We start from the raw sequence: 25348 nt of genomic DNA, 5'->3' as shown, positions 1-25348 counted from the left end.
TTTGCGTTGGCCCTGAAGTGTGTTGCAATCATTTTTGTCTGGGAAAACAAACAAAAGTGGATCGGCAGCATGGTTGTCATATGAGATGCTGGCTGAGTCCCAGGCCCTAGGACGTTGGCTTACCTGCCAACAATACTTCCCTTTCAGGCAATGCCAACTGTTTTATGAGAAGATCACAGTTCTCTGGAAGTGAGCTTTTGTGTTTTGCTCTAATCAGCAAGATCCAACTTTACTACCGTCATGGAGGGAATTACAGTAATTCTATCAACTTTTGATGCAACCTTCTTCTGACACCGTGTGAAACAGACTGGAAGGACTCTAAAGATGGAGAGAGCTCAATGCTTGAGAAAAGGAATTCTGTTTTTTGAAAGGTCTCTAGAGCAAAGGGTATGCAGTATGTTTATCACTTCAATTTCAGAAACATCATGGGCTCTAGAAACACATTCTCAACGATCTGTTTCTATTGCTCCTGGTTTTTTTTTCTGCTCCACACAATTGTCTTGCTATTTTTATCTCTTTCATTCCACTCTGGAGCCGTGTTGCTTGGTCAGGCCACCATTCAAACTAAATGATTTTTTTCCCTCTTTTACGTTATACCTACTTTCTTAATTCTCGGCTGTTACTTTTCTCAATTAACCTTTGGCAAATCAGAATGAAATTAAATTTAGCTTGCTGTAGAGAGAAAGAGTCATTGTAGAAGCTGGGAAGGTCTGGAAGGGAATTAAAAATTATTTTGATAGCTCTCAGAATGTGGACAGAAATCGTAAAAATCCAGCTGGGAGTCAGTGTATCCAGTTCATCTCATTCGCAGTAAATCGTTGGGCGTCTCCTTGTAGCTGCCACAGTGATGCTAATGATGATGACTTCTTGCTTGAAGTGCTGAGTGTTGAATCCTTTGCCCCAGTTATGTGCCACATACTGATTTCCTTAACAGTAGACAAATACTGGAAACACAAAAGGAAGAAGCCGGGTCCTACTAAGCCACTCCCTTTGTCTAGTTTATCACTCAGTTCTGTCTATTTTTTCCTTCCTCTGTAGGAAATGGGGAGTTCATAAATGATAATAACAAACTTGCAGAAAAATATTAAGATAGAAACTTTTGTAGCAGCCAGCATTTTTCTAAGAGGAGGTCAAAGCATAAAGAAAGAAATTGATCAGCCTCTGTTCCTATCTCCCCCAAAAACTCCTTCTCTAGAAATCCTACTCTCAGAAACTAGTAATCAGGCATTAAGAAAAATTACTTAATCCACTGGGCCGATTCATGTAGCTTATTATCTATCTTCCTTTAGACTGAAAAAAAAAAAAAAATTAGCCAAATTATTTACTTGCAAATCCAGAAAGTAGGTAAAGTTCTTTAGCAGTTTAATGTTACTATAACAGTCTGATTCACACACATTTATAAAATTCTCATCTGCACGAGTTGGCACACCCACAAGAAAGAAATGTCATCCATGACAAAGGGACTATCGTGTCTTTTATAGCATACATTCTACTATACATTTGCTGGGATCAAGGAAAAACTTACCCTTTGCCCTCTGAAGGCTTACTGAAAAATCAACTGACGAAAGGCAGATTAATAGGCGAAATGGCATACAAGTGTGTTAGTGTGCACGAGGGAAAATCACAGAATGATTGTCCAATATCCCAGTGAGGTGCAGATGATTGTATACACTTCTTAGGGGAAAGACAGACAGAGATGTGTAGACGATCGATTCTTAGGGGATTTCAATGGGCTTGGAGAACATACAGTGGCCTGGGATAAAGTATTTTGGGCCGGCAGAGCAGACAACGGTTTGTGACCAGTCTGTCCAGGCATGTTGATAGAATTCAGTCTTTTTTCCCATGGGTTCAGTTAATGAAAACTCAGGGAAGGAGCCAGAAGTAATTGTTTTCTTCATTGTCAGGTCCAAAATGTAGGCAAATAAGGAATTTCAGGGGACAACTTCATCCTGCACCGAGGATTAAGAGACAGGAGAGGGAGGAGGCCCAAGAGACCTCGAGGCTGCTTCTTCAGTTCAGCATGTCAAAGTACCATCTTTTGGAGTATCCATTTCTTTTTTTTTTTTCTGAGACGGAGTCTCGCTCTGTCTCCCGGGCTGGAGTGCCGTGGCGCAATCTCGGCTCACTGCAAGCTCCGCCTCCCGGGTTCACGCCATTCTCCCGCCTCAGCCTCCGGAGTAGCTGGGACTACAGGCGCCCGCCACCGCGCCCGGCTAATTTTTGTATTTTTAGTAGAGACGGGGTTTCACCGTGTTGACCAGGATGGTCTCGATCTCCTGACCTCATGATCCTCCCACCTCGGCCTCCCAAAGTGCTGGGATTACAGGCGTGAGCCACAGCGCCCGGCCTGGAGTATCCATTTCTAAGCTCCAACACATTCAAAGTACCTCAGAAGAACCAGGTGCTGCTAAGATAGTTCACAGGAAGATTCTGTCCTCCTCTCTGCATCCTATATTTAAAATTCAAGTGGTTTCTCTTTCTAGGCTACCCCATAACTTTGTTGGTTAAAAGATGTGCTACTCATTTAAAATGTCAAATTACATAGTCAGAGAACTGGCCTACCTGATTCACATGCTCTGCCTTTCTCAGTCCCTGTAATCTCAGCATCATACATTCCATCTTTTCAATGTGCATATTAAAAGGTATCTTAAAGACTATATTACTTGTATTGAAACAGAAGAGTATCTGCGAACGCTGATTCAGCTTGCAAAATACATAGAAAAGTAGCAAGAAAAATGATGTAACACCCCATGTAGTTGGTATACTGGCCTGGTTTCAAGGCTGAAAGCAGTCTGAAAGGGACTGAAAAAAGTCTGAAAACGTGTGTGTGTGTGTGTGTGTGTGTGTGTGTGTGTGTGCGCGCGCAGCCATGCCTAACAACTCATGTTTAGCTTTCTTTTTTTTCCTTGTCTTCTTTTTGATAGAGTCTCATTCTGTCACCTAGGCTGGAGTACAGTGGTGCGATCACAGCTCACTGCAGCCTCGATCTCCTGGACTCAACCAATCCTCCTGCCTCAGCCTCCCAGGTAGTTGGGACTACAGGTACGTGCCACCACCGTCAGCTAGTCTTTTAAGTTTTATTTTTAGTAGAGATGAGGTCTCACTATGTTGCCCAGGCTGGTCTTGAACTCCTGGCCTCAAGCAATCCTGTCACTTCAGCCTTCCAAAGTGCTGGGATTACAGGCATGAGCCACCCAGCCCAGTCATGTTTGGCTTTCTTTTTTCTTTTTTTTTAAACTTCAACTTTTATTTTAGATACGGAGGTACATGTGCAGGTTTGTTACATGGGAATATTGCAATGATGCTGAGGTTTGGGGTTAGAATTCCATCACCCAGGTAGTAAGCATACCATACAATAGGTTTTTCAACCCTCCCACCCCCCACCCTGTAATAGTCTCTAATGTCTTTTCCCATATTTATGTCCCTGTGTGATTAGGTCACTTCCCAGAATGCTATATACCCACACACATTGAGAAAGGTTTTGGCACTAGAATTGCCCTGGGTGATTGTGTTGCAACGGGTGCCAAGACAGTAATGTTCTTACCTGAAACACTGCTGGAGTCTGCAGGAAGGCACTGATCCACCCTTCCTACAACTTGTTCATGCCAAAAAATACAAGGAAAGATGTAGCTCCCCGAGGGAGAGGGCGAGAAACTCTTGCCTCTTTTTAAATGAGTAGAACTTAAAGTTATGAACTAAGATAAAGAGAAAACATAAAACAAGTATCTTTCAAAGAGTAGTAAAATATTAGAACCCTAAAAGATCTGATGGGCACACTTATCTTGCTTGTTTCACCCTCATCATCATCATACAAGTTTATTTTATTTAAAAAACAGAAAACATAGAGAAGCATAGAAAGCACTCCAATCCCCCATAATTCCACCTCCTAAACATGCATACATTTATAGACTATGGTTCCATGGAACCTGATATATACAGGACCTGATACAGATGGATAAATTTTTCCCACCACAATATCACAAATTATATTTCATTGTAGAAAATGTCTTTCTCACTTAACAACAAATTGCTGTCAGTAAATAAATATTTACCACATCATTGGTTGTTTTTTTGGGTGCTTTTGTTGTTGTTGTTGTTGTTGTTGTTTTGAGACAGGATCTCATTGTGATGCTCAGGCTGGAGTGCAGTGGCGCGATCTCGGTTCACTGCAAACTCTTTCTCCTGGGCTCAAGCAATCCTCCCACCTCAGCCTTCTGAATAGCTGGGATCACAGGCGTGCCACCATGCCTAGCTAATTTTTTGTATTTTTGGTAGAGACAGGGTTTCACCATGTTGCCCAGGCTGGTCTCCAACTCCTGTGCTCAAGTGATCCTCCCACCTTGGCCTCCCAAAGTGCTGTGACTACAGGCCTGAGCCACTGTGCCCAGCACACCACGTCATTGTTAATGGGTACATAGTATTCTCTTAAGTGGATGTATTATAAGTTATTTAACTAATACCCTACCATTGATTGCTTAAGTTCTTTTCAACTTCTACAATGACAATTAATTCTACAATAAACAGTCTTCCGGCCAGGTGTGGTGGCTCACACCTGTAATCCCAACACTTTGGGAGCCTGAAGCGGGTGGATCATGAGGTCAGGAGTTCGAGACCAGCCTAGCCAACATGGTGAAACCTCGTCTCTATTAAAAGCACAAAATTAGCCAGGTGTGGCAGCACATGCCTGTAATCCCAGCTACTCAGGAGGCTGAGGCAGGAAAATCGCATGAACCGGGGAGGCAGAGGTTGCAGTGAGCTGAGATCAGACCATTGCACGCCAGCCTGGGCGATAGAGCGGCACTCTGTCTCAAAACTAAATAAATAAGAATTAATTAATTAACAAACCCAGATTTCAGGTGTCTCCTAATTTGAGGGACCAGGAGGGAACACCATGACCATGCATAGCTGCCTTTGTGTTCATCCCTTACATTGTAACTACCAGGACATGTGAACTCAGCCTGTCTTTGAAGCTCCTGAATAATCCTCTAATGTAAAAACCTTAGTGAACATGTAAACATAACTGGAGTTTTCATAGAGAAGGTGGAAAACAGGTTTTGCAAAACACATCTCACAGAAAAAACTCCCTCACAGACATGCCTGTTCTTACTCATTACCTGTTGTATCTGGGACTGGGGTAGAGGGAGGTTTGCAAACAAATCAGTTCTTCTCCCCAACTTGCTTCCTCAAACTTGTCTTGATGCTCAGCCAAACAAAGGAGCCTCCAGTTACCAGAAACTGCCCTTCTTAGAAGAAAATTTAGCAATCATCTAAACTTGTTTTAAACATGCCCTTTGAGATATCATGCCCAGCTCCAGCAGTTTGTATTACAATATTTCTTCAGATCCTTTTCTGTTAAATCCTTCAAGAGTGTAAACTTTTCTTCACCTAGTTTCTGCCCATTTCTTGTCAATTTTCTTTCTAGTTGTTTGTTTGTTTGTTTGTTTCTTATCTTTCTGTTTGTTGTTTGCTTGTTTTGGTTTTGGTTTTGGGTTTTGTTCGAGACAGTCTTGTGCTATGTTGCCCAAGCTGGTCTCAAACTCCTAGGCTCAGGCAATCCTCCCACTTCAGCCTCCTGAGTAGCTGGGATTACAGATGTGTGGCATCATGCTCAGCTCTTTTTGTAATAATTTTTTCTTCTCTGGTTGCTACTGCAGTTGGTAACTTTACTCCACTATATTTTCTAATCAACTCTTCTTTATATATAGAAAAAGTATTGATTTAGATATTTTTGTGTGTGTGAAGTCAACTACCTTACTCATTGATCTCATTGTTTCTTCTGTTTTAATTGATATATTATTGTTATCTGCAAACAATAATCGTGTCTCTTTATATATAGAAAAAGTATTGATTTAGATACTTTTTTGTGTGTGAAGTCAACTACCTTACTGATTGATCTCATTGTTTCTTCTGTTTTAATTGATATATTATTGTTATCCGCAAACAATAATCGTGTCTCCTTCTTTCGAGTCATACCTCTTATTACTTTCTCACATCTAATTACATTGAGTAGTGCCTCTAAATTAGGAGTACTAGTAGTGATGATGGACTTCTTTGTCTTCCATTGCAAAAACTTTTAATGCTTCCATGAAAAACAACATGGATTTTGACATATAGTTTAAATATATACTCACATACACACACAATTTTAATTTCAAAGAGTTTACATTTATTCCTATTTAGTGATGGTTTAAGTTCCTTATCTGTATATTTGCTTTGTTTGCTTTTATTTTTAAACTAGGAAGAAATATTGGATTTGTCAAAATCCTTTGAGATATCAGTCTACTGACCCATACTGAATTTGAATTATCTTCTTTTTAAACACTTAAATAAACTTAGACATGTTTATGGGCTGTTCATTCTATTGTAGTGATCTACAAGTCATTTCTAACACAAAAACAGTACAGGTCTATTTACTGAACATTTTAACACATTATAATAGCTAGAAATATTAGTGTATATATATATATATATATATATATATTTTTTTTTTTTTTTTTAAGACGGAGTCTGGCTCTGTCACCCAGGCTGGAGTGCAGTGGCGCGATCTCAGCTCACTGCAAGCTCTGCCTCCCGGGTTCAGGCCATTCTCCTGCCTCAGCCTCCTGAGTAGCTGGTACTACAGGTGCCTGCCACCACGCCCGGCTAATTTTTTTTTTTTTTTTTTTTAGTAGAGACGGGGTTTCACCGTGTTAGCCAGGATGGTCTTGATCTCCTGACCTCATGATCCACCCGTCTCGGCCTCCCAAAGTGCTGGGATTACAGGCGTGAGCCACTGCGCCCGGCCTTAGTCCCTCTATTTTTTTAATCGTTAAGATTTTCTTGGTAGGGCATGGTGGCTCACGCCTGTAATCCCAGCACTTTGGGAGGCCAAGGTGGAAGAATCGCTTGAGCTCAGGAGTTTGGGATCACCCTGGGCAACAGAGCAAGACCCTATCTCATAAAAAATAAAAATAAAATAAAATAATAAAATTAATTAATTTTAAAAAGACTTTCTTGCTTCTTGTGTCTTCATATCCTAACCATTATTATAGTACTATCACGTAGATAGCCAAATTAATAAGATAGTTAGAAAATAATACAAAATAATTTGGGGCACTTTTATTTAAAAATTAAAATACATCCAGTACCACAAATTCCAGGAGAGGCAGAAATCAGTATGAGCTTAATGAGTGATGAAAATTACCATAGATTTATTTTTTGCAGATACAGAAGATGAGAGGGAGAAATTACAGAGTGATGGAGAAGGCAGACATCATGCAACGTGATCAAGGGTTATTCATTTTAAGCAGAAACATACATATGTAGAAAGCACCCTTGTACTTCTAATACCAATGACTATAAAGAAAAATAGTGTAGCCAAATAGTTCCTAGAATAGGAAAAATAAGGAATTACATTTTGAGATAAGAAGTTAGGCTCTAGTATAATAATTATATTGGGTCAAAGAAACATGAAAACAAATTTTAAAAATCTTACAACATGAATAAAAGTTTCACCAAATCAGGAGTCTATTATAAGCATGTTTTGAGTTATTTTCTTTCCCAAAGAGTTTATTTTTGTTTTAATTTATTTAAGCAGTATACACCTCTGAAAACATTTAATTAATGTCATACTGGTTCTTGTAAAAGATGAGGTCGAGCAATTCCATTAAGCTATAGGAAGATGAAGAGAGAATGTCTGGTAAATGAATTTCAAATAAGCTTCTTCGCAATATGCCCCTTCCATAACCTCTGTATCCTTGTCATCCCAAACTGCCCACATTTCGTTGAACTCCTTGCACTTCTCAGAGGACATCTTCCCTGTCAACCCACGGTATCAGTGGGCTAGGGGAGGTCCCCAGATACTGGAGGTACCTTGACCCTTGCCAGTGTCCAGGCACTTGACACCATCATAGAAGGAATCCAGAAAACAGTGACTGTATGAAGATTTACTGCAAAGTGAATCTCCATGACAGTGGAGTTCAGGTGTACTCATCAAGAGAGTCACTCCCAACGGCGTTTGGGGCTGCTACCTTTCTGAGTCTCTTTAGCCAAAGGGTGAAATATTCATGAAGATTTCTGGAAAAAAGGTGAAGATTTCTTTGAACTGTGGTGCCACCCATTTTTACACCACATATGGGTGTTCCCAGAAGCCTCTTGGCATTGGTGGGTATGTGATTTAGTATGTTAACGAACGTGCAGTGAAGTCCTTGGGACACCCAGGTCAAATCCAGCACCATGTAGGGTCCAGTCAGCCTCAGCCAGGTGGGTCTACACCCTGGTTTGCAGAGTCTCAGCCCCTAGTTTATGCAGCTATTTCAACAGTTTCCTTTTTGCTAGTCCTGTGAAACGGCTGCCTAGAACTTTCTATTCTCCTACCATCACCCTGTGTTATTCCTGTCTCGTTACCCTTCAATTTCCGCCCCCTTTTCCTCTAGATACGTGTACAGTGCTCAGTTTCAGACAAAGGATTGTGGAAATCATCCCGTGTCCCAGTCTGAGACAGCTGGCTCTTCTTTTGCTGCCATCGCATCTCATGCACACCTCTCTGAATCACTGGTTTTCTTGACTGTCTCCCTCAGTAGAGACACCATGGAAGGCATCTTACTTGTACATTCAGCATTTCGCATATGGAAGCATTAAAGATGTCATGAAAAAAACATTAAGTTTGTTTTTTTTTAACATCTTAAGAAATGTGCGCACAAGCTCTGCTCTCTACTGTATTTATTTTTCTTAATACCCTTGTGGTTAAAATGTCACATGTCACATAACATCACTAATATCATATGTAATAGGTATGATATTAATAGTCATATTCAAACTGTTAATGAATCACATCAAGAAAGCCCATCTTCTTTAGTGTCTACAAAAATTACAGAGGAAAAACAGTGCAAGCCAGTAAGTATAATATTAAGGGGCCGGGCATGGTGGCTCATGCCTATAATCCCACCACTTTGGAAGGCCGAGGCCGGCAGATCACATGAGGTCAAGAGTTCGAGACCAGCCTAACATGCTGAAACACCGTCTCTACTAAAAATACAAAAATCAGCCAGGTGTAGTGGTGGGCGCCTGTAATCCCAGCTACTCAGGAGGATGAGGTAGGAGAATCACCTGAACCAAAGAGGCGGAGGTTGCAGTGAGCCGAGATCGCATCATTGCACTCCAACCTGGGTGACAGAGCAAGAATATGTCAAAAGAAAAAAAAAGAATCAACCGGGCTCAGTGGCTCATGACTGAAATCCCAATACTTTGGGAGGCTGAGGCAGGAGGATCACTTGAGCCCAGAACTTTGATCCCAGTCTGGGCAACACAGGGAGACCCCCGTTTCTATAAAAATTTTTTTAAAAAAGAGAATAAGGGAATCATAAAGTTGGAAAGGTACATGAAAATCATTCATCCTGTGATTTCTAACTCTGGCTGAGCTTTTAATAAAATGCCAACAATGCCCAGGTCTTATGCTAAGAAAATTTGATTACGCTTGTTTTATGTGGTGAAGGAGTAGCTGTGTGTGTGTGCGCGTGCGCGTGCGTGTGTGTGTAGAGACAGGGGCTCCTATGTTGCTCAGGCTGGTGACAAACTCCTGAGCTCAAGCAATCCACCTGCCTTGGCCTCCCAAAGTGCTGGGATTACAGGCATAAACCAGCAGGCCCGGCTAAGCAGTATTTTTTAAAGTTCCCCAAATACTTCTAATATGCACCCAGAATTAAGGACACCCTATCTAATCCTACTCCTTCATTTTCCTGATGAGGCAATATGAGAGGTGACATCACTTAGGAGAGTGAGTAAGGGATATACTAAAAATAACTAAAGTTGCTCAACGCAAAATGTTCTCTTTCCATCAGATCGTAGATTCATGATGGAAGGAATGATCAGAAAATCAAGAGATTGGGAAGAATTGGCTTACCAACTAGACTGAAAGTAAAGCAACTGCAAGCTGTATGTGGTGGCACTTCAAATAGGAGTAGTGGGAACTAACACGAAAAGAAAAACATGATTACAGTTGGCAGGCAAAGGAGGGATCTGTGCAGGAAATAAGTTGGCTGAATAAATAGAATGAGCTAAGACTAGATTATCCAAACACGAGATTCATTTCTAAATCAGACAGAGCTGAACTTAACAACAACTCTATCTACTTGTAGTTTCCTACCTGTATAAATTTTACACTGGTAACGAGCATGGATTTGCAGTTCTCTGCAAATCTTACTTCTGAAAATGAGAATATAGACAGCTCCCTGGTTCAGAGGAACTGAGAATGGAAATTACATTGTTTCATGAGGTCAGATTTTTCTCAGGTTTACTCACACATTTAGGATATCAAAATAAATAAATTGGGGGTGGCAAGGAGGGAGAACCAATGCAGGAGGTCAACTAATATTTATTGGCAGAAGAGCAAGGGAAAAAATGTGGTGGTGGTTTGTTTTCCATGAACAGCTCCAATCTCTTCATCCTCCCTCCAAGCCAACTTTATTTCCAGATGGTCTTTAAATTCTATGACTTAAAGAAATATAGTCTTTCCAGGAGCAGTAGCTCACGCCTGTAGGAAGGTTGCTTGAGGCCAGAAGTTTGAGACCAGCCTAGTCAACATGGTGAGACTCAAATCTTTTTTTTTTTTTTTTTTGAAACTGGGTCTCCCTCTGTCACCCATGCTGGTGGAGTGTAGTGGTGCGATCAAGGCTGACTATAACCTCTGTCTCCTGGGTTCAAGCGATTCTCCTGCCTCAGTCTCCCAAGTAACTAGGATTACAGGCATACGCCACCATACCTAGCTAATTTTTGTAATTTTAGTAGAGATGGGGTTTCACTGTGGCCAGGCTGGTCTGGAACTCCTGACCTCAGGTGATCTGCTGCCCCCCTTGGCCTCCTAAAGTGCTGGGATTACAGGCGTGAGCCACCACTCCCAACCAAGACTCAAATCCAAATAAATAAATAAATATGTTACAGCTCAGGTCTTTTAGAATTTGTCTAGCAGTTTCCCTAGTCTTCACCAGAACACCCCCCAACCCCCACCACCCCACCAAAAAACGTTTTATCCAGGATAAAACTGCTTGCCTTATTATTTTCTTAAATTTCATGCTGTAATCATTTATACAGTTTCCCAACTTTTTTAGCATGAATCTTTCAAAATACAATTTTCTTATCTCAGTTTGTGATCCTGATCATATGTCAAGTAATATAATTTTCTGATTCATACTTTCAGAATATTTTGTCTTAATTTCCTGATTTTTGCACACACATATACAAATAAATCTCCATTTTTCTTTTCTTCATTCTTCATTTATTTATTTATTTATTTATTTATTTATTTATTTTTGAAGATGGGGTCTCACTCTGTTGCCCAGGCTGGGTCTAGAATGGTGTGAGACTTAGAAATTACTGTAGATATTGTTCATTCAAGTTCTCATAATGAAAATTGTGAGACATCAAATCACTTTTTATGTTACGAACCACGTGCTTCACAAACTCAGATCTCAAAGCTGTATAGTAATAATACTGTAGATTAAATCTAAATGTCAGCCCATCCAAATATAAACTATTGGATATAGAAATATTCCCACCCAATTATGACTTCCCAATAATCGTAATAGTAAGCCCAGACAAAAATAAAGCATCAAAGACTTTTTAGCCGCCTATCTACCATCCACTCTCTTTTCTATAGGTTTTCAAAAGTCTAATGGCTCCAACTTCAAAGTAAATCTGACTCAGTATTAGTCAGGGAAAGTCACTCCCAACATTCCTTGGCCCTTTCACCTTAATTCAGAATTCTTCCATTTTTTTTTCCTAAAAGAATCATCAATGGCTCTTGAATTTTTTTTCTTTTTTTGCACATATCCATCCACAAATGTCCCTCTTCCATTCTCCCCACAGGTACAGTGATATCTAATGATGGGTTACAATTTTTTTGTTGTTGTTGTTTCCCCTTTAATAAATTCAGGGGCCTGAATAATTACTAAACAGCCAATTTTATATCTTTAAAATAAGTGTATCCAGGCTGGGCGCGGTGGCTCAAGCCTGTAATCCCAGCACTTTGGGAGGCAGAGGCGGGTGGATCACGAGGTCAGGAGATAGAGACCATTCTGGCGAACACGGTGAAACCCTGTCTCTACTGAATATACAAACAATTAGCCGGGCGCGGTGGCGGCGCCTGTAGTCCCAGCTACTCGGGAGATTGAGGCAGGAGAATGGCGTATACCCCGGGAGGCGGAGCTTGCAGTGAGCTGAGATTGCACCACTGCACTCCAGCCTGGGCGACAGAGCAAGACCCCGTCTCAAAAAAAAAAAAAAAAAGAAAGAAAGAAAGAAAAGAAAAAGGAGCCGGGCGCGGTGGCTCAAGCCTGTAATCCCAGCACTTTGGGAGGCTGAGACGGGCGGATCACAAGGTCAGGAGATCGAGACCATCCTGGCTAACACGGTGAAACCCCGTCTCTACTAAAAAATACAAAAAACTAGCCGGGCGAGGTGGCGGGCGCCTGTGGTCCCAGCTACTCCGGAGGCTGAGGCAGGAGAATGGCGTAAACCCGGGAGGTGGAGCTTGCAGTGAGCTGAGATCCGGCCACTGCACTCCAGCCTGGGCGACAGAGCCAGACTCAGTCTCAAAAAAAAAAAAAAAAGAAAAGAAAAGAAAAAGGAAAAACCCTAAATCAAACAAAATCCCTGCCTTTATAGAGTTGGCAGTAATTAATTTAATTCTCATTTTGCCCCTATTGGGTAGGGACTATTATGACCTTATTTTATAGATACGAAACACATAGCAACAAAATTTACGTAAAGACACAGGGCAGTGGCTGGGTGCGGTGACTCACACCTGTAATCCCAGCACTTTGGGAGGTGGAGGCTGGTGAATCACTTGAGATCAGGAGTTCGAGACCACCCTGGCCAATATGGTGAAACCCTGCCTCTACTAAAAAATACAAAACCTGGCATGGTGGCATGAACCTGTAATCCCAGCTACTTGAACCTGGGAGGCTGAGGTTTCTGTGAGCTGAGATTGTGCCACTGCACTCCAGCCTGGGTGACAGAGTGAGACTCCATCTAAAAAAAAAAAAAAAAAAAACAGGCCGGGCACAGTGACTCATGCCTGTAATCCCAGCACTTTGGGAGGCCAAGGTGGGTGGATTACCTGAGGCCAGCAGCTCGAGACCAGCCTGGCCAACATGCGAAACCCCGTCTCAGCTAAAAAAAAATTAGCCAGGGGTGGTGGCGGCGCCTATAATCCCGGCTACTCAGGAGACTGAAGCAGAAGAATTGCTTGAACCCGGGAGGCGGAGGCTGCAGTGAGCCGAGATGGCGCCACTGCACTCCAGCCTGGGCAAGAGTGAAACTCTGTCTCAAAAAAAGACACAGGTTAAACGACTCACAGGTAAATCTGGAAATTGGGGTTAGGGTGAACTTTCACTTTCAAATAATATATTTTGATATATTTAAATTTTTAATAAACTTATTTTACTTTTATACTAGTTTTGTAATTAAAGTGTGAGTTAAAAATATTTTTAAATGATTTATCACTTCCAGTTTCTTATTTAAAACAATCCTACCTTTCCAGGCCCTCCATGATCTAGTCCCATTTGCTTCTCCAACTCTCATTCCTCCTCGCCTCATGCACTCTCCATTCCAGCTACCCTAGGTTAATGTCTCTCTTGAGTTTGGGACTTCTGTTCGCTCATTATTCCGTTACCTGCGAAACCAAGTAAGATCTTGCACACAAATTATGAACCAAAATTAATTATAAAGAGGAGTTTCTTTCATATTGAATCAAAATCCGTTTTTTTTGTTTTTTGTTTTTTGTTTTTTGTTTTTTTTTTTTTTTTTGAGTCGGAGTTTCACTCTTATTGCCCAGGCTGGAGTGCAATGGCGCCATCTCCGGCTCACCACAACCTCTGCCTCCTGGGTTTAAACGATTCTCCTGCCTCAGCCTCCCAAGTAGCTGGGATTACACGCATGTGCCACCACACCCGGCTAATTTTGGTTTTTTAGTAGAGACAGGGTTTTTCCATGTTAGTCAGGGTGGTCTCGAACTCCCAACCTCAGGTGATCCGCCCACCTCGGCCTCCCAAAGTGCTGGGATTACAGGTATGGGCGACTGTGCCTGGCCCCAAATCTGCTTTTTTATAATGATTTTTACCAATTAGTCTTAGTATTCTATTAGATATTTAGATATTTACAGTTCTCTCTCTCTCTCTGTGTGTGTCTCTCTCTCTGTGTCTTTCTTTCTTTCTTTCTTTCTTTTTTTTTTTTTTTTTTTTGAGACAGAGTCTCGCTCTGTTGCCCAGGCTGGAGTGCAATGGCACTATCTCGGCTCATTGCAGCCTCCGCCTCCCAGGTTCAAGTGATTCTCCTGCCTCAGCCTCCCGAGTAGCTGGGACCACCGGCTTGCACCACCATGCCTGGCTAATTTTTGTAGTTTTAGTAGAGACCAGGTTGATATTTACAGGTTTCTATCCAAGGCATCGTCACAAGACAATACCACCAGCATTTAAATATTTATACATAAGTTTTCTCTTTCTAAGTTAAGCTTCTCTAACACTTTCAGACATTTTGCTGGTTGAACCTTGTTTCACCAGCCTTTACCATCCTAGCTTCTTTTCTTAGCTAGAATACTCCACTTTGCCAATATCCTTCCTGAAGTGGGGCATCTGGAGAGTACACCAGAGTCCAGGGCTGAAACGAGTAGTTAGAAAGCAAACAGCCTCCCTTGCTTTGTTTTTTTCTGAACTTTGTGTATGTGGAGCTCTTATTGTATTCACTTCCTTGACAGTGTGTCCCACATCACTGGATCACAGTTCACTACTGCAGTAATCCGCAATGGCTATCACGGTGCTGAGTCCTCTGCACCTAATACCTTACTCTACTGAGTAAGGTATTATTCAGCACATTCTACTTAAGAAGGCAGGAAAGCATTTAATATAAATAGCATTTAATTCAATTTATATTTTCATATAAATGAATTCATTTTTTTTAAAAAAATTGGTGTTTATTCAAGAGGTAGTCACACAGCTATCTGGAGCACTTTATTCTCCAAAAAAACCCCCAATTCCCCCAAACAATCTGGAGAGGCAACATTTAATTGTATCATGAATCAATAAGTAGCAGTACTTCAAGTGACCAACTTTTTTGTTGTTGTTGAGGCAGAATTTCACTCTTTTGAGGCAGAATCTCACTCTGTCACCTAGACTGGAGTGCAAGTGGCATGACCACAGCTCACTGCAGCCTTGACCCCCCAGGCTCAAGCAATCTTCCCTCCTCAGGCTCCTGAGTAGCTAGGACTACAGGCACGCGTTGCCACCATGCCTGGCTCATTTTCTCTTCTTCCTTTTTTTTTTTTTTTTTTTCAGTTTTTTGTAGAGACAAGAGTCTCCTGTGTTGCCCAGGCTGGTCTCGAACTCCTGGGCTCAAGCAATCCTCCCCACTCGGCCTCCCAAAGTGCTGAGATTACAGGCATGAGCCACCATGCCCAGCCAAGTGACCAAAATATTATCATCTTCTTTCTCCCTTATCTATTATCTTTCTAGCTACAAAGAGCATCTTCTAGTCACGTTCCGATGATGTTATGGCTTTTCCTCAACATCTGTGTTGGTGCATGGGTGGTTCAGTGGTAGAATTCTTGCCTGCCACGCGGGAGGCCCGGGTTCAATTCCTGGCCCATACAGTACATTACTTGGTTTGGGCCAGGCGCGGTGAGCCATTTGTAGTCCTGCCTCAGCAACAATGAGTCGAAACTTCGACTGAAAAACATACAAAAAAACTTTTCGTGGGTCCCAAATGCTTTTTAAGTTGAATGATTTATAGGACAGGCTTTGTGACCCTATGACTGACCGTCCTTTATCACAAAAGACTCTAGTTTTCCTCCCATATAACATTTCCTCCCCAGTCAGGAGAGAGACTTTCCCCCAAGCATGTCTCAGCTCAGCCATCCGGAGTTTGCGCATGTGTTTGCCATGTTAATCCCTCCTTTCTAAGAGTTCTCTCTGGGGTTATGAATCTTCTCAAATGGTATGAGTTTGACAGCTAAAATGGACTGATTTAAATCACTGTTCACAAACTGAAAATACGGTGGAATCAAAGTTCAGAAAAGATGGCCTGAGGACCTTGCTTTACTAGGAAGCAAGTTCTGGAACCGACACTTGTTTTTGGACTACCCTTTCCTATCTTCTATTTATTACCTTTACTATATTCTCCCTGCTCCTTATTGCCCCCGCCCCTTCACTTTTTAACCTCTTCCTGTAAGACACTAAACATATGCAAGAATATGGGTGAAAACAGTAAAAATAATAGTTAACACTTCACAAGAGTGTTTCAGATAGATCCAGGCTCTTTACTAACTTTATCCCTAGTCTTCACAATAGCTCATATAAGGAAGAGATGGACGCACTTTTTTTTTTATTTTATTTTTAGTAGAGACGGGGTTTCACCGTGTTAGCCAGGATGGTCTCTATCTCCTGACCTTGTGATCCGCCCATCTCAGCCTCCCAAAGTGCTGGGATTACAGGCGTGAGCCACCGTGCCCGGCCTGATTTAGGGTTTTTCAACCTCTGTACTACTGAGTAATTTCCAGCAGTGGAAAGAGGGGCTGGTGTCCTGCGCACTGTGGGTTGTGTCGCAGCATCTCTGGCTTCTGCCCACTTCTGCCTACAACAAAAAATATTTATAGACATGGCCAAATGTCCTCTGGGGGCAAAACCACTGGTCTAATTTACTGCTGAGTGCCTGTCACCCAGCACAGCATGCAATAAATCTTTGTGGAATTGAATGAATGAAGTGAATGCACATAGGAAGCCCTCAGTAAGTGTTAGCTATTTTTATTATACTATTTTCCAACTATATAAGTTTCTACGTAAGTGGGATCCGATTATGTGTACTTCACTACAAATTGCATTTTTTCCTCCAACAATCCACCTTGGTTATGTTTTTATATCACCACCACCATTTTATACAGTTGTATCTCAATAGCTTTCTATGGAGTCACAGTAGTTTTATAATTCATTTATTCAATTCCTTATTGATGTATATCTAGGCTAATTTCAATTTGTTGCTATTATAAATAATGCTACAAAGAACATTTTTTTCAGTATGAATTTTTACTTAATGATACATCCAGAGCTATGCAATGTATCATGTCCTAATTTGGAAAGGGATTTTTGTATTAGGCAGGGTTCTCCAGAGAAACAGAATCAATAGGATGTGTGTATACATAAGGTAACTTGTTTATAAGAAATTGGCTTACACAATTATGGAGGTTGGCAAGTCCAAAATCTGCAGAGGAGATCAGCTGGCTGAACACCCAGGAAAGAGTTGATGTTGCAGTTCAAGTCCCAAGGTCATCTGCTACAGATTCCCTTGTGTGGCAGGGAGCTTGTTCTATTCAAGCCGTCAACTGATTGGATGAGACTCACCCACATTAGGAAGAGTAATCTGGGCCCGGCTTGATGGCTCACACCTGTAATTCCAGTACTTTGAGAGGCCAAGGCAGGTGAATCCCTTGAGCTCAGGAGTTCGAGACAATCCTGGGCAACGTGGCAAAACCCCATCTCTACAAAAAATACAAAATTTAGCTGGGCATGGAGGCACATGCCTGTGGTCCCAGCTACTTACAAGGCTGAGGTGGGAGGATCGCTTGATTCCAGGAGGTCGCAGCTGCAGTGAGCTGAGATTGTGGCACTGCACTCCAGCGTGGGTAACAGAGTAAGAGCCCCTGTGTATCAGTCCATCTTCACACTGCTATAAAGAACTACCTGGGGCTGGGCGCAGTGGTTCATGCCTGTAATCCCAGCACTTTGGGAGGCCAAGATGGGCAGATCATGAAGTCAGCAGTTCAAGACCAGCCTGGCCAACATGGTGAAATCCCGTCTCTACTAAAAATACAAAAATTGGCTGGGCATGGTGGCTCACGCCTGTAATCCCAGCACTTTGGGAGGCCAAGGCAGGCAGATCACAAGGTCAGGAGATCGAGACCATCCTGGCTAACACGGTGAAACTCCGTCCTCTACTAAAAGTACAAAAAATTAGCTGGGTGTAGTGGCGGGCGCCTGTAGTCCCAGCTGCTCGGGAGGCTGAGGCAGGAGAATGGCGTAAACCCGGGAGGTGGAGTTTGCAGTGAGCCAAGATCGCACCACTCCACTCCAGCCTGGGTCACAGAGCAAGACTCCATTTCAAAAAATAAATAAATAAAAGAAAAGAAAATACAAATACAAATACAAAAATTAGGCGGGTGTGGTGGCATGCTCCTGTAATCCCACTTACTCAGGAGGCTGAGGCAAGAGAATTGCTTGAACCTGGGAGGTGGAGGTTGCAGTGAGCTGAGATCACACCACTGCATTACACCCTGGGCAACAGAGCAAGACTCTGTCTGAGAGGGTGTGTGTGTGTGTGTGTGGGCGGGAGAGGCGGTGGGTGTGGAGAAAGAACTACCTGGGACTGCATATTTTATAAAGAAAAGAGGTTTAATTGACTCACAGTTCTGCATGGCTGGGGAGATCTCAGGAAACTTACAATCATGGTGGAAGGTAAAGGAGAAGCAAGCACCTTCCTCATAAGGTGGCAGGAGAGACAGAGAATGAGAGGAAGTGCCACACTTTTAAACCATCAGATCTCACGAGAACTCACTATCACAAGAACAGCATGGGGGAAACCACCACCATGATCCAATCACCTCCTACCAGGTCCCACACTCAACATGTGGGATTACAGTTGGAGATGAGATTTGAGTGGGGACACAAAGCCAAACCAAATAAGCCTGTCTCACAAATAAAAAAAGGAATAGTAACCTGTTTCATTCAAAGTCCACCAGCTTGAATGTCAGTATCATCCACAAACATGCTCACAGAAACATTCAGAATAATGTTTAATCACATATCTGGTTATCATGATCCAGCCAAGTTATAGAAAGTAAAATTAGCCCAGTACAGTAGCTCACACCTGCAATCCCAACATTTTGGGAGGCTGAGACAGGTAGATTGCTTGAGCCCAGGGGTTCAAGACCAGCTTCGACAACAAGGAGGAACACCATTTTTACAAAGAGATATAAAAATTAGCAGGGGGTGGTGGTGCACACCTGTAGTCCCTGCTATTAGGGAGGCTGAGATGGAAGGACTGCTTGAGCCTGGGAGATTGAGGCTACAGAGAGCTGTGATTATGCTACTGCACTCCAGCCTGGGTTACTGAGTGAAAGCCTATCTCAAAAAAAAAAAAAAAAAAATCCGTTCCAAATCAGGAGTGTTGGTAAAAAAAAAAAAAAAAAAGAAAAGAAAAAGAAAATGTATCACATATAAAATTAATCATCACAGATTCCTTGCCAAAACATCAGCAGAACTGTCTGACCACCCAAAAGAGAACTGTTGATGTGAACTGTGTGCTAACCAGGAGCCTGGACTGGACAACCTCTTTATGCTCGTGGGGTTCTGAGTCTGGATAGAGATGCCATCTGAGAATAGTGACATATGTCTTTCTCTTTCTTCCTAACCATGGCTACAGACTAGTCTATTTTTGTGGTTTATCTGCCTACTGTTTAGAATTATTCTGTCTTCTTGGGGCTGTCAGGCACTCAACTGACACTTCTTGATGCTATTGCTGTGTCTGCCTTGAGCAGCTAATGATGGATGTGAAAAGCCTTGTATAATTGTTCATGCCAAGGCAATGTGCAGCCACGTGCTCCTGTGGTCTCCTGTGGGCTAAATAAACCCTGATAACCAAGCTTATTATCATTATGTCTAAAATTAAAGTAAACAAATAATGAGCAAGGGCTCGAGTGGTTTATTACGGTTGAAAAGTACTGACTGATTTAATGCATGAATATTATAACGCCTATTTATATGGGTAAAGGTTTGGGGGGTTATTCTAGTTTCCCATCTGGGTTCCAGGTATGTGAGATTGCTGGGTGGGAGAATGTTATAGATTGTGGGTTTGTTGTCTTAAGGTAGGTAGCTGCCATTTCTGCCTAAATTATCTGTAAGGCAAGAAACCAAATATATAAATTAATACCGTACATAAGCAAACAAATAATTATCTAATCTCAATCAATACTTCCCTACTTGTGAACCAAAGAATTAATACAGTCTCTTTGTCTGCTGCTTGGTGTGAGGTTCCTTTACCTTTACAATTAGGTTTGTGTTCATGAAACAAGGTTAAAAATTTAGGGAAGGGAAGAAATCTACTATTTAAAAATATATGACCATTTATTTTTAGTTACCACTTTATAGCACCTAGGTATTAAAATACATAATAATTAGGAGCTAAGTGTATCCCATAATCTGTCATCATTCGCTCACTTCAAGAGGCCCATCATTAACCTTTCCATTAATTCTACGTCTTTTAGATCTTCCTAAATCAACACCTACTCTAAATGACTCCTCCAATTAAACCCTAGTTTTGCATCTGCACTTTCTCAGTTCTAGTCTGAAAAGCCTACAATCTTTTCTGTCTAGTCCCCATTTCTGCCTCACTCCAGAATCTGGCTTGAAGCCCTGGTCTTTCTCAAACTCAATTGCTGGCAAGCAAGTCCTCCATCAAACAGATCCCTCACATGTCTGTGCATTAAAAATAGCTAATATGACTCACTGGCACTTCTTACTTACTCAAACTAAAGGACAGCATCTGTGCTTCAGGGATAGGAGAGTGAAGAGAGCAGAATGTGAAGAGGGAAACTACCAACATTCAAAAATCATTTTCTGGACTTGATATTGACGTTAGCTTTGTCCCTGGTATTTCCATCAGGAAACATATCTGCAAGTGATTGTATGTAGAATTATTCTTTCTTAGCTGATCTGTCTGCGGACGCACATTTTCAAGGGTGTCTGATATGGTAAATATAGCATTGTCATGCTTATTTATGGGCCCCACTGTTTAGACTAATATTATAATAAAGGTCCTGGTTGCAAAAATGGCTTTTGTCAACCTCTTCTGCCTTTGTTTCCAGAGATGGACCTGTTAATTAATTCATTCCTTCATTCAAAACATCATTATTGGCTGGGCACGGTGACTCATGCTTGTAATCCCAGCACTTTGGGAGGCCAAGGGGGAAGATGGCTCAAGTCTAAGAGTTTGAGACCAGCCTGCGTAACACAGGGAGACTCTGTCTCTACAAATTAAAAAAAAAAAAAGAAAAAGAAACTTATGCTGAGGTAGGAGGATCACTTGGGCCTGGAATGTCAAGGCTACAGTGAGCCATGATCGTGTCACTGCACTCCAGCCTGAGTGACAGAGCAAGATCCTATCGCAAAAAGAAAAAGGAAATTATTATTGAATGCCTTCTAGGGCTGCCATGTTCTCCAGCTCGTAAGGGCACCATTCTCTGTATAGTCTCTGGAGTTGACCTCTAGAGGGGGCATTCCCTTCCGGGGTATATTTACTGAGGGACATAGAAGGGTATGTATGACATAGTCACCTATCCAAAGCCCTCCGGGGGGATTAAGAAACATTTTTCCACTTTCAAGTACATTACTGTATATTTATTTGTTTGTTTGTATGTTTGCTTGTTTTGAGATGGAGTCTCGCTCTGTTACCCAGGCTGGAGTACAGTGGCATGACCTCAGCTCACTGCAACCTCCGCCTCCCAGGTTCAATCAATTCTCCTGCCTCAGCCTCCCAAGTAGCTGGGACTGCAGGCACACGCCACCATGCCCAGCTAATTTTTTTGTATTTTTAGTAGAGATGAGGTTTCACCATGTTGGCCAGGCTGGTCTTGAACTCCTGACCTCCGGTGATCTGCCAGTCTCAGCCTCCCAAAGTGCTGGAATTACAAACATGACTCACTGCGCCCGGCCAGATTACTGTTCACTTGTTACTCATTCATACCTATTGGTTATTCATTAAAAATAGCCCAGGTTTATGTTTTTATTGGCCTTGTCTAGTGGCTTCCTCCATGTCCAGAGACTCTCTGCTCCTGATATGAAAGCATACTTAGTAATGAAACGTAAGCACGGTACAGAACTAGGCAATACAAATACTGACTTTCTATGTAAGGTTTCTGTCTCGTAAATGTTGATAATGCTTATCAGCTAAAGGGATAAAGTCCAGTCCTGCACCCAACACAGCTGACAATATGACTTTTGTAATCCACAAAATGCCATGTATAATTATCCTAACCATTCCTTCACTTAAAAAAAAAAAAATCAAACTGGCCGGGCACAGTGGCTCACGCCTGTATTCCCAGTACTTTGGGAGGCCAAGGTGGGTGGATCATGAGGTCAGGAGATCGAGACCATCCTGGGTAACACGGTGAAACCCCGTCTCTACTAAAAATACAAAATATTAGCCCGGTGTGGTGGCGGCACCTGTAGTCCCAGCTACTCGGGAGGCTGAGGCAGGAGAATGGCGTGAACCGGGAGGCGGAGCTTGCAGTGAGCTGAGATTGCGCCACTGGCACTCCAGCCTGGGTGGCAGAGCAAGACTCCGTCTCAAAGAAAAAAAAAAAAATCAAACTATGACAAGAGAAAATTTGTGTTTCTTTAATAGAACCAAGCCAGGAAGGTCATAAAATCTAGTTGTGACAGGTTCTCCTCTCAGTAGGAAAACTTTTTTTCCTAATAGTGGCTGACCTTTCTCATAATTTTTTTCACCCCTGTCAAACATTTCGAAGACTTAACACAACTCCTTTTGTTAGATGGAAAACACCTTGTGATTCAGGTAGAAATAATTCTTCAAGCAGAGGAATTTATATAACTGTGCCTTTTACCATCCATTAAGCAGTTTTTTTATGTTGGCCTACTTGCAATGTGTATTAATGTCAGTTTATAAGAGGAAACAACGTTCAGCCTTTTCACTGGTTTATAATAAGAAATCACTATTTCAAATGACCTTCCCTGAATACCACTCTCTACTGAGTGCTGGAAGGAGCGTGGACAAAGATGAGTAAGACACTGCTCACGCTTTCTGTATGCACGCAGTCTGGTGCCTGCGACGACATCTACTCAAAGAACTCAGTCAACTGGCAAACTAACAGGGTTTATAGCCATGGGTGAAACAGAGTACCTTGAGAATATGGGAAGATTAATTCCAACTGGGGGATTTGCTAGGGTGTGTAGTGACCACGTGGGGATGTCAAAGGAACGGGAAAACAAGAAGATTAAGGGATGAAGAGAGACTTGAAACATTTAAGAAAGGAAGTCTGGTTGAGGAATTCAGACTTAACCATGTAAGTCCTGGGATTGGAAGTAACAATGCTTAGAAGTGTGTTTCCTTAGCAAGATCTTATGTGTTCTTCATTTCATACAACGAACAACCTAAAATATATTATTTAAAGTCTACAAGAATCTCCAGACCTACCTTCTGTTGCTAATCCTCTTGGCCACTTTGTTCCTGTAAAAGCGCACTCTTCTCCCACCAAATGGACTTTCTTTCTGACCCCCAGCATGTCTTGAGTTCTGCCACCTCTGTTTCCCTCCAGCTCTGCTACCAGCCTGAAATCTTTGTCCAGTCTTCTCTAGCTATTCGATTTATACACTCAGCATGGTTTTTTTGGTTTGTTTGTTTTGGTTTCGGTGTTTTTTGAGACGGTCTCGCTCTGTTGCCCAGGCTGTAGTGCAGTGGCGCAATCTCGGCTCATTGCAACGTCTGCCTCAAGTGATTCTCGTGTCTCAGCCTCCCAAGTAGCTGGGATTACAGGTACCTGCTACCACGTCCAGCTAATTTTTGTATTTTTAGTAGAGCTGGGGTTTCACCATGTTGGCCAGGCTGGTCTCAAACTCCTGACCTCAGGCGATCCGCCCACCTCGGCCTCCCAAAGTGTTGTGATTACAGGCGTGAGCCACCGCACCTGGCCTTGCTCAGCATGTTAATTGAAATTACTCATATATATGTAATTAATATATAATAATATAAACACATGTTTTTAGAACTGAGGACCTAGTATGTATTAAGCAGTGTGAAAGATAGAAAAGTATAACAGATCAGCTCACTGCTAATCGAGTTTACCATCGATCTAAATGCTATCCATCCTTTGAGAGAGCTTTTCCAGACCAGAAGCCCAGCCTGTGAAATTTTGGGTAAAATATTCCAGAGTAAGGAACAGCCTGTGCTAAGCCGTTGAATGCAAGGAATGCAGTGGAATACAAGGATGTATGGTGAGCATCCCAGAGCCCCTCTTCAGAATGAGGTATTCGTTTCCCCAATGACTCTTGGTGATAATGGCTCTCCAGGATGAAAGAGAACCACCTTACCCAGGGGCAGCCCACATCGAATAACTACTGAATGTCTGGGTGAGGGGTGGGAATATGGAGCCTTACCCCCTCACCTCAAGGATCAGCCTAGCTCCTATCTCTTTGCGAGACTGGCTAAGGGCTTTGTTGGAAATGCATTACTTTTGCCCATTCCTATGTCCTTCACTGCTGGATAAACTTTCTACCTGCAAGTTCTTATCTCAGAGTCCCTGAGAAAGTGGACATAAGATAGTAAAATATATAATGATGATTTAAAAACATCAGCAACGGGCTGGATGCTTCACGCCTTTAATTCCAGCACTTTGGGAGGCCGAAGCAGGTAGATCACGAGGTCAGGAGTTCAAGACCAGCCTGGCCAAGATGGTGAAACCCGTCTCTTCTAAAAATACAAAAATTAGCCGGGTATGGTGGCGGATGCCTGTGATTCCAGCTACTTGGGAGGCTGAAGCAGAGAACTGATTGAGCCTGGGAGGCAGAGGTTGCAGTGAGCCGAGATCACACCACTGCACTCCAGCCTGGGTAATAAAGTGAGACTCTGTCTCAAAAAAAAAAAAAAAAAGCAATAAAAAAATAAAAAACAATAAAAGGAGATGAAATTTTGTCTAGAGAAAATTTTGAACTCCATGATATGGAATTTATTTATTTATTTATTTATTTTTTGAGACAGAGTCTAGCTCTATTGCTCAGGCTGGAGTGCCAGTGGCGCGATCTTGGCTCACTGCAACTTCCACATCCCAGGCCCAAGTGATTCTCATGCCTCAGCCTCCCGAGTAGCTGGGATTACAGGCATGCACCACCACGTTTAGCTAATTTTTGTATTTTAGTAGAGATGGGGTTTTACCATGTTGGCCAGGCTGGTCTCAAACTTGGGACCTCAAGTGATCCACCCGCCTCGGCTTCCCAAAGTGCTGGGATTACAGGCATGAGCCACCGTGCCCAGCCTGGAATTTATTCTTTATCCTATTGAACAGTTGTTTCCAAAGTGAAGTGGCTAAAAGGATGATAAGGAGTATAGGAAGAAATTATTTATTAAGTATTCATAGTTTTATAAATGTCTTTTTTTCTGTTTTGTAATACAGATAACATATTGGTAAAAATAACACATCTAAACAATTTCAATACATATGTGTGTAATAATATGTGTATATATATGTATATATACACACACACACATATATGCATATATACACACACAAATACTTTGGTATGTGCTCTAATTTTTTCTT

The 25348-nt window shown here is 42.0% G+C and overlaps 1 protein-coding gene across 1 annotated transcript; it reads left to right on the top strand.

The window, feature by feature from the left end:
- LOC135970027 (putative uncharacterized protein encoded by LINC01549) lies at nucleotides 1-7802 on the top strand. Its single transcript, XM_065541475.2, has 2 exons — nucleotides 1-387; nucleotides 2925-7802. Exons 1-2 carry the CDS (start codon nucleotides 325-327, stop codon nucleotides 3072-3074), a joined length of 213 nt encoding a protein of 70 aa, XP_065397547.1. The 5' UTR covers nucleotides 1-324; the 3' UTR covers nucleotides 3075-7802.
- Nucleotides 7803-25348: the final 17546 nt, after the last annotated feature.

Source organism: Macaca fascicularis, chromosome 3 (genome assembly GCF_037993035.2).
Source record: "Macaca fascicularis isolate 582-1 chromosome 3, T2T-MFA8v1.1".
Classification (NCBI taxonomy): domain Eukaryota; kingdom Metazoa; phylum Chordata; class Mammalia; order Primates; family Cercopithecidae; genus Macaca; species Macaca fascicularis.
The sequence above is the reverse complement of the archived record's forward strand: the minus strand, read 5'-3'. Positions and strand labels throughout refer to the sequence as shown.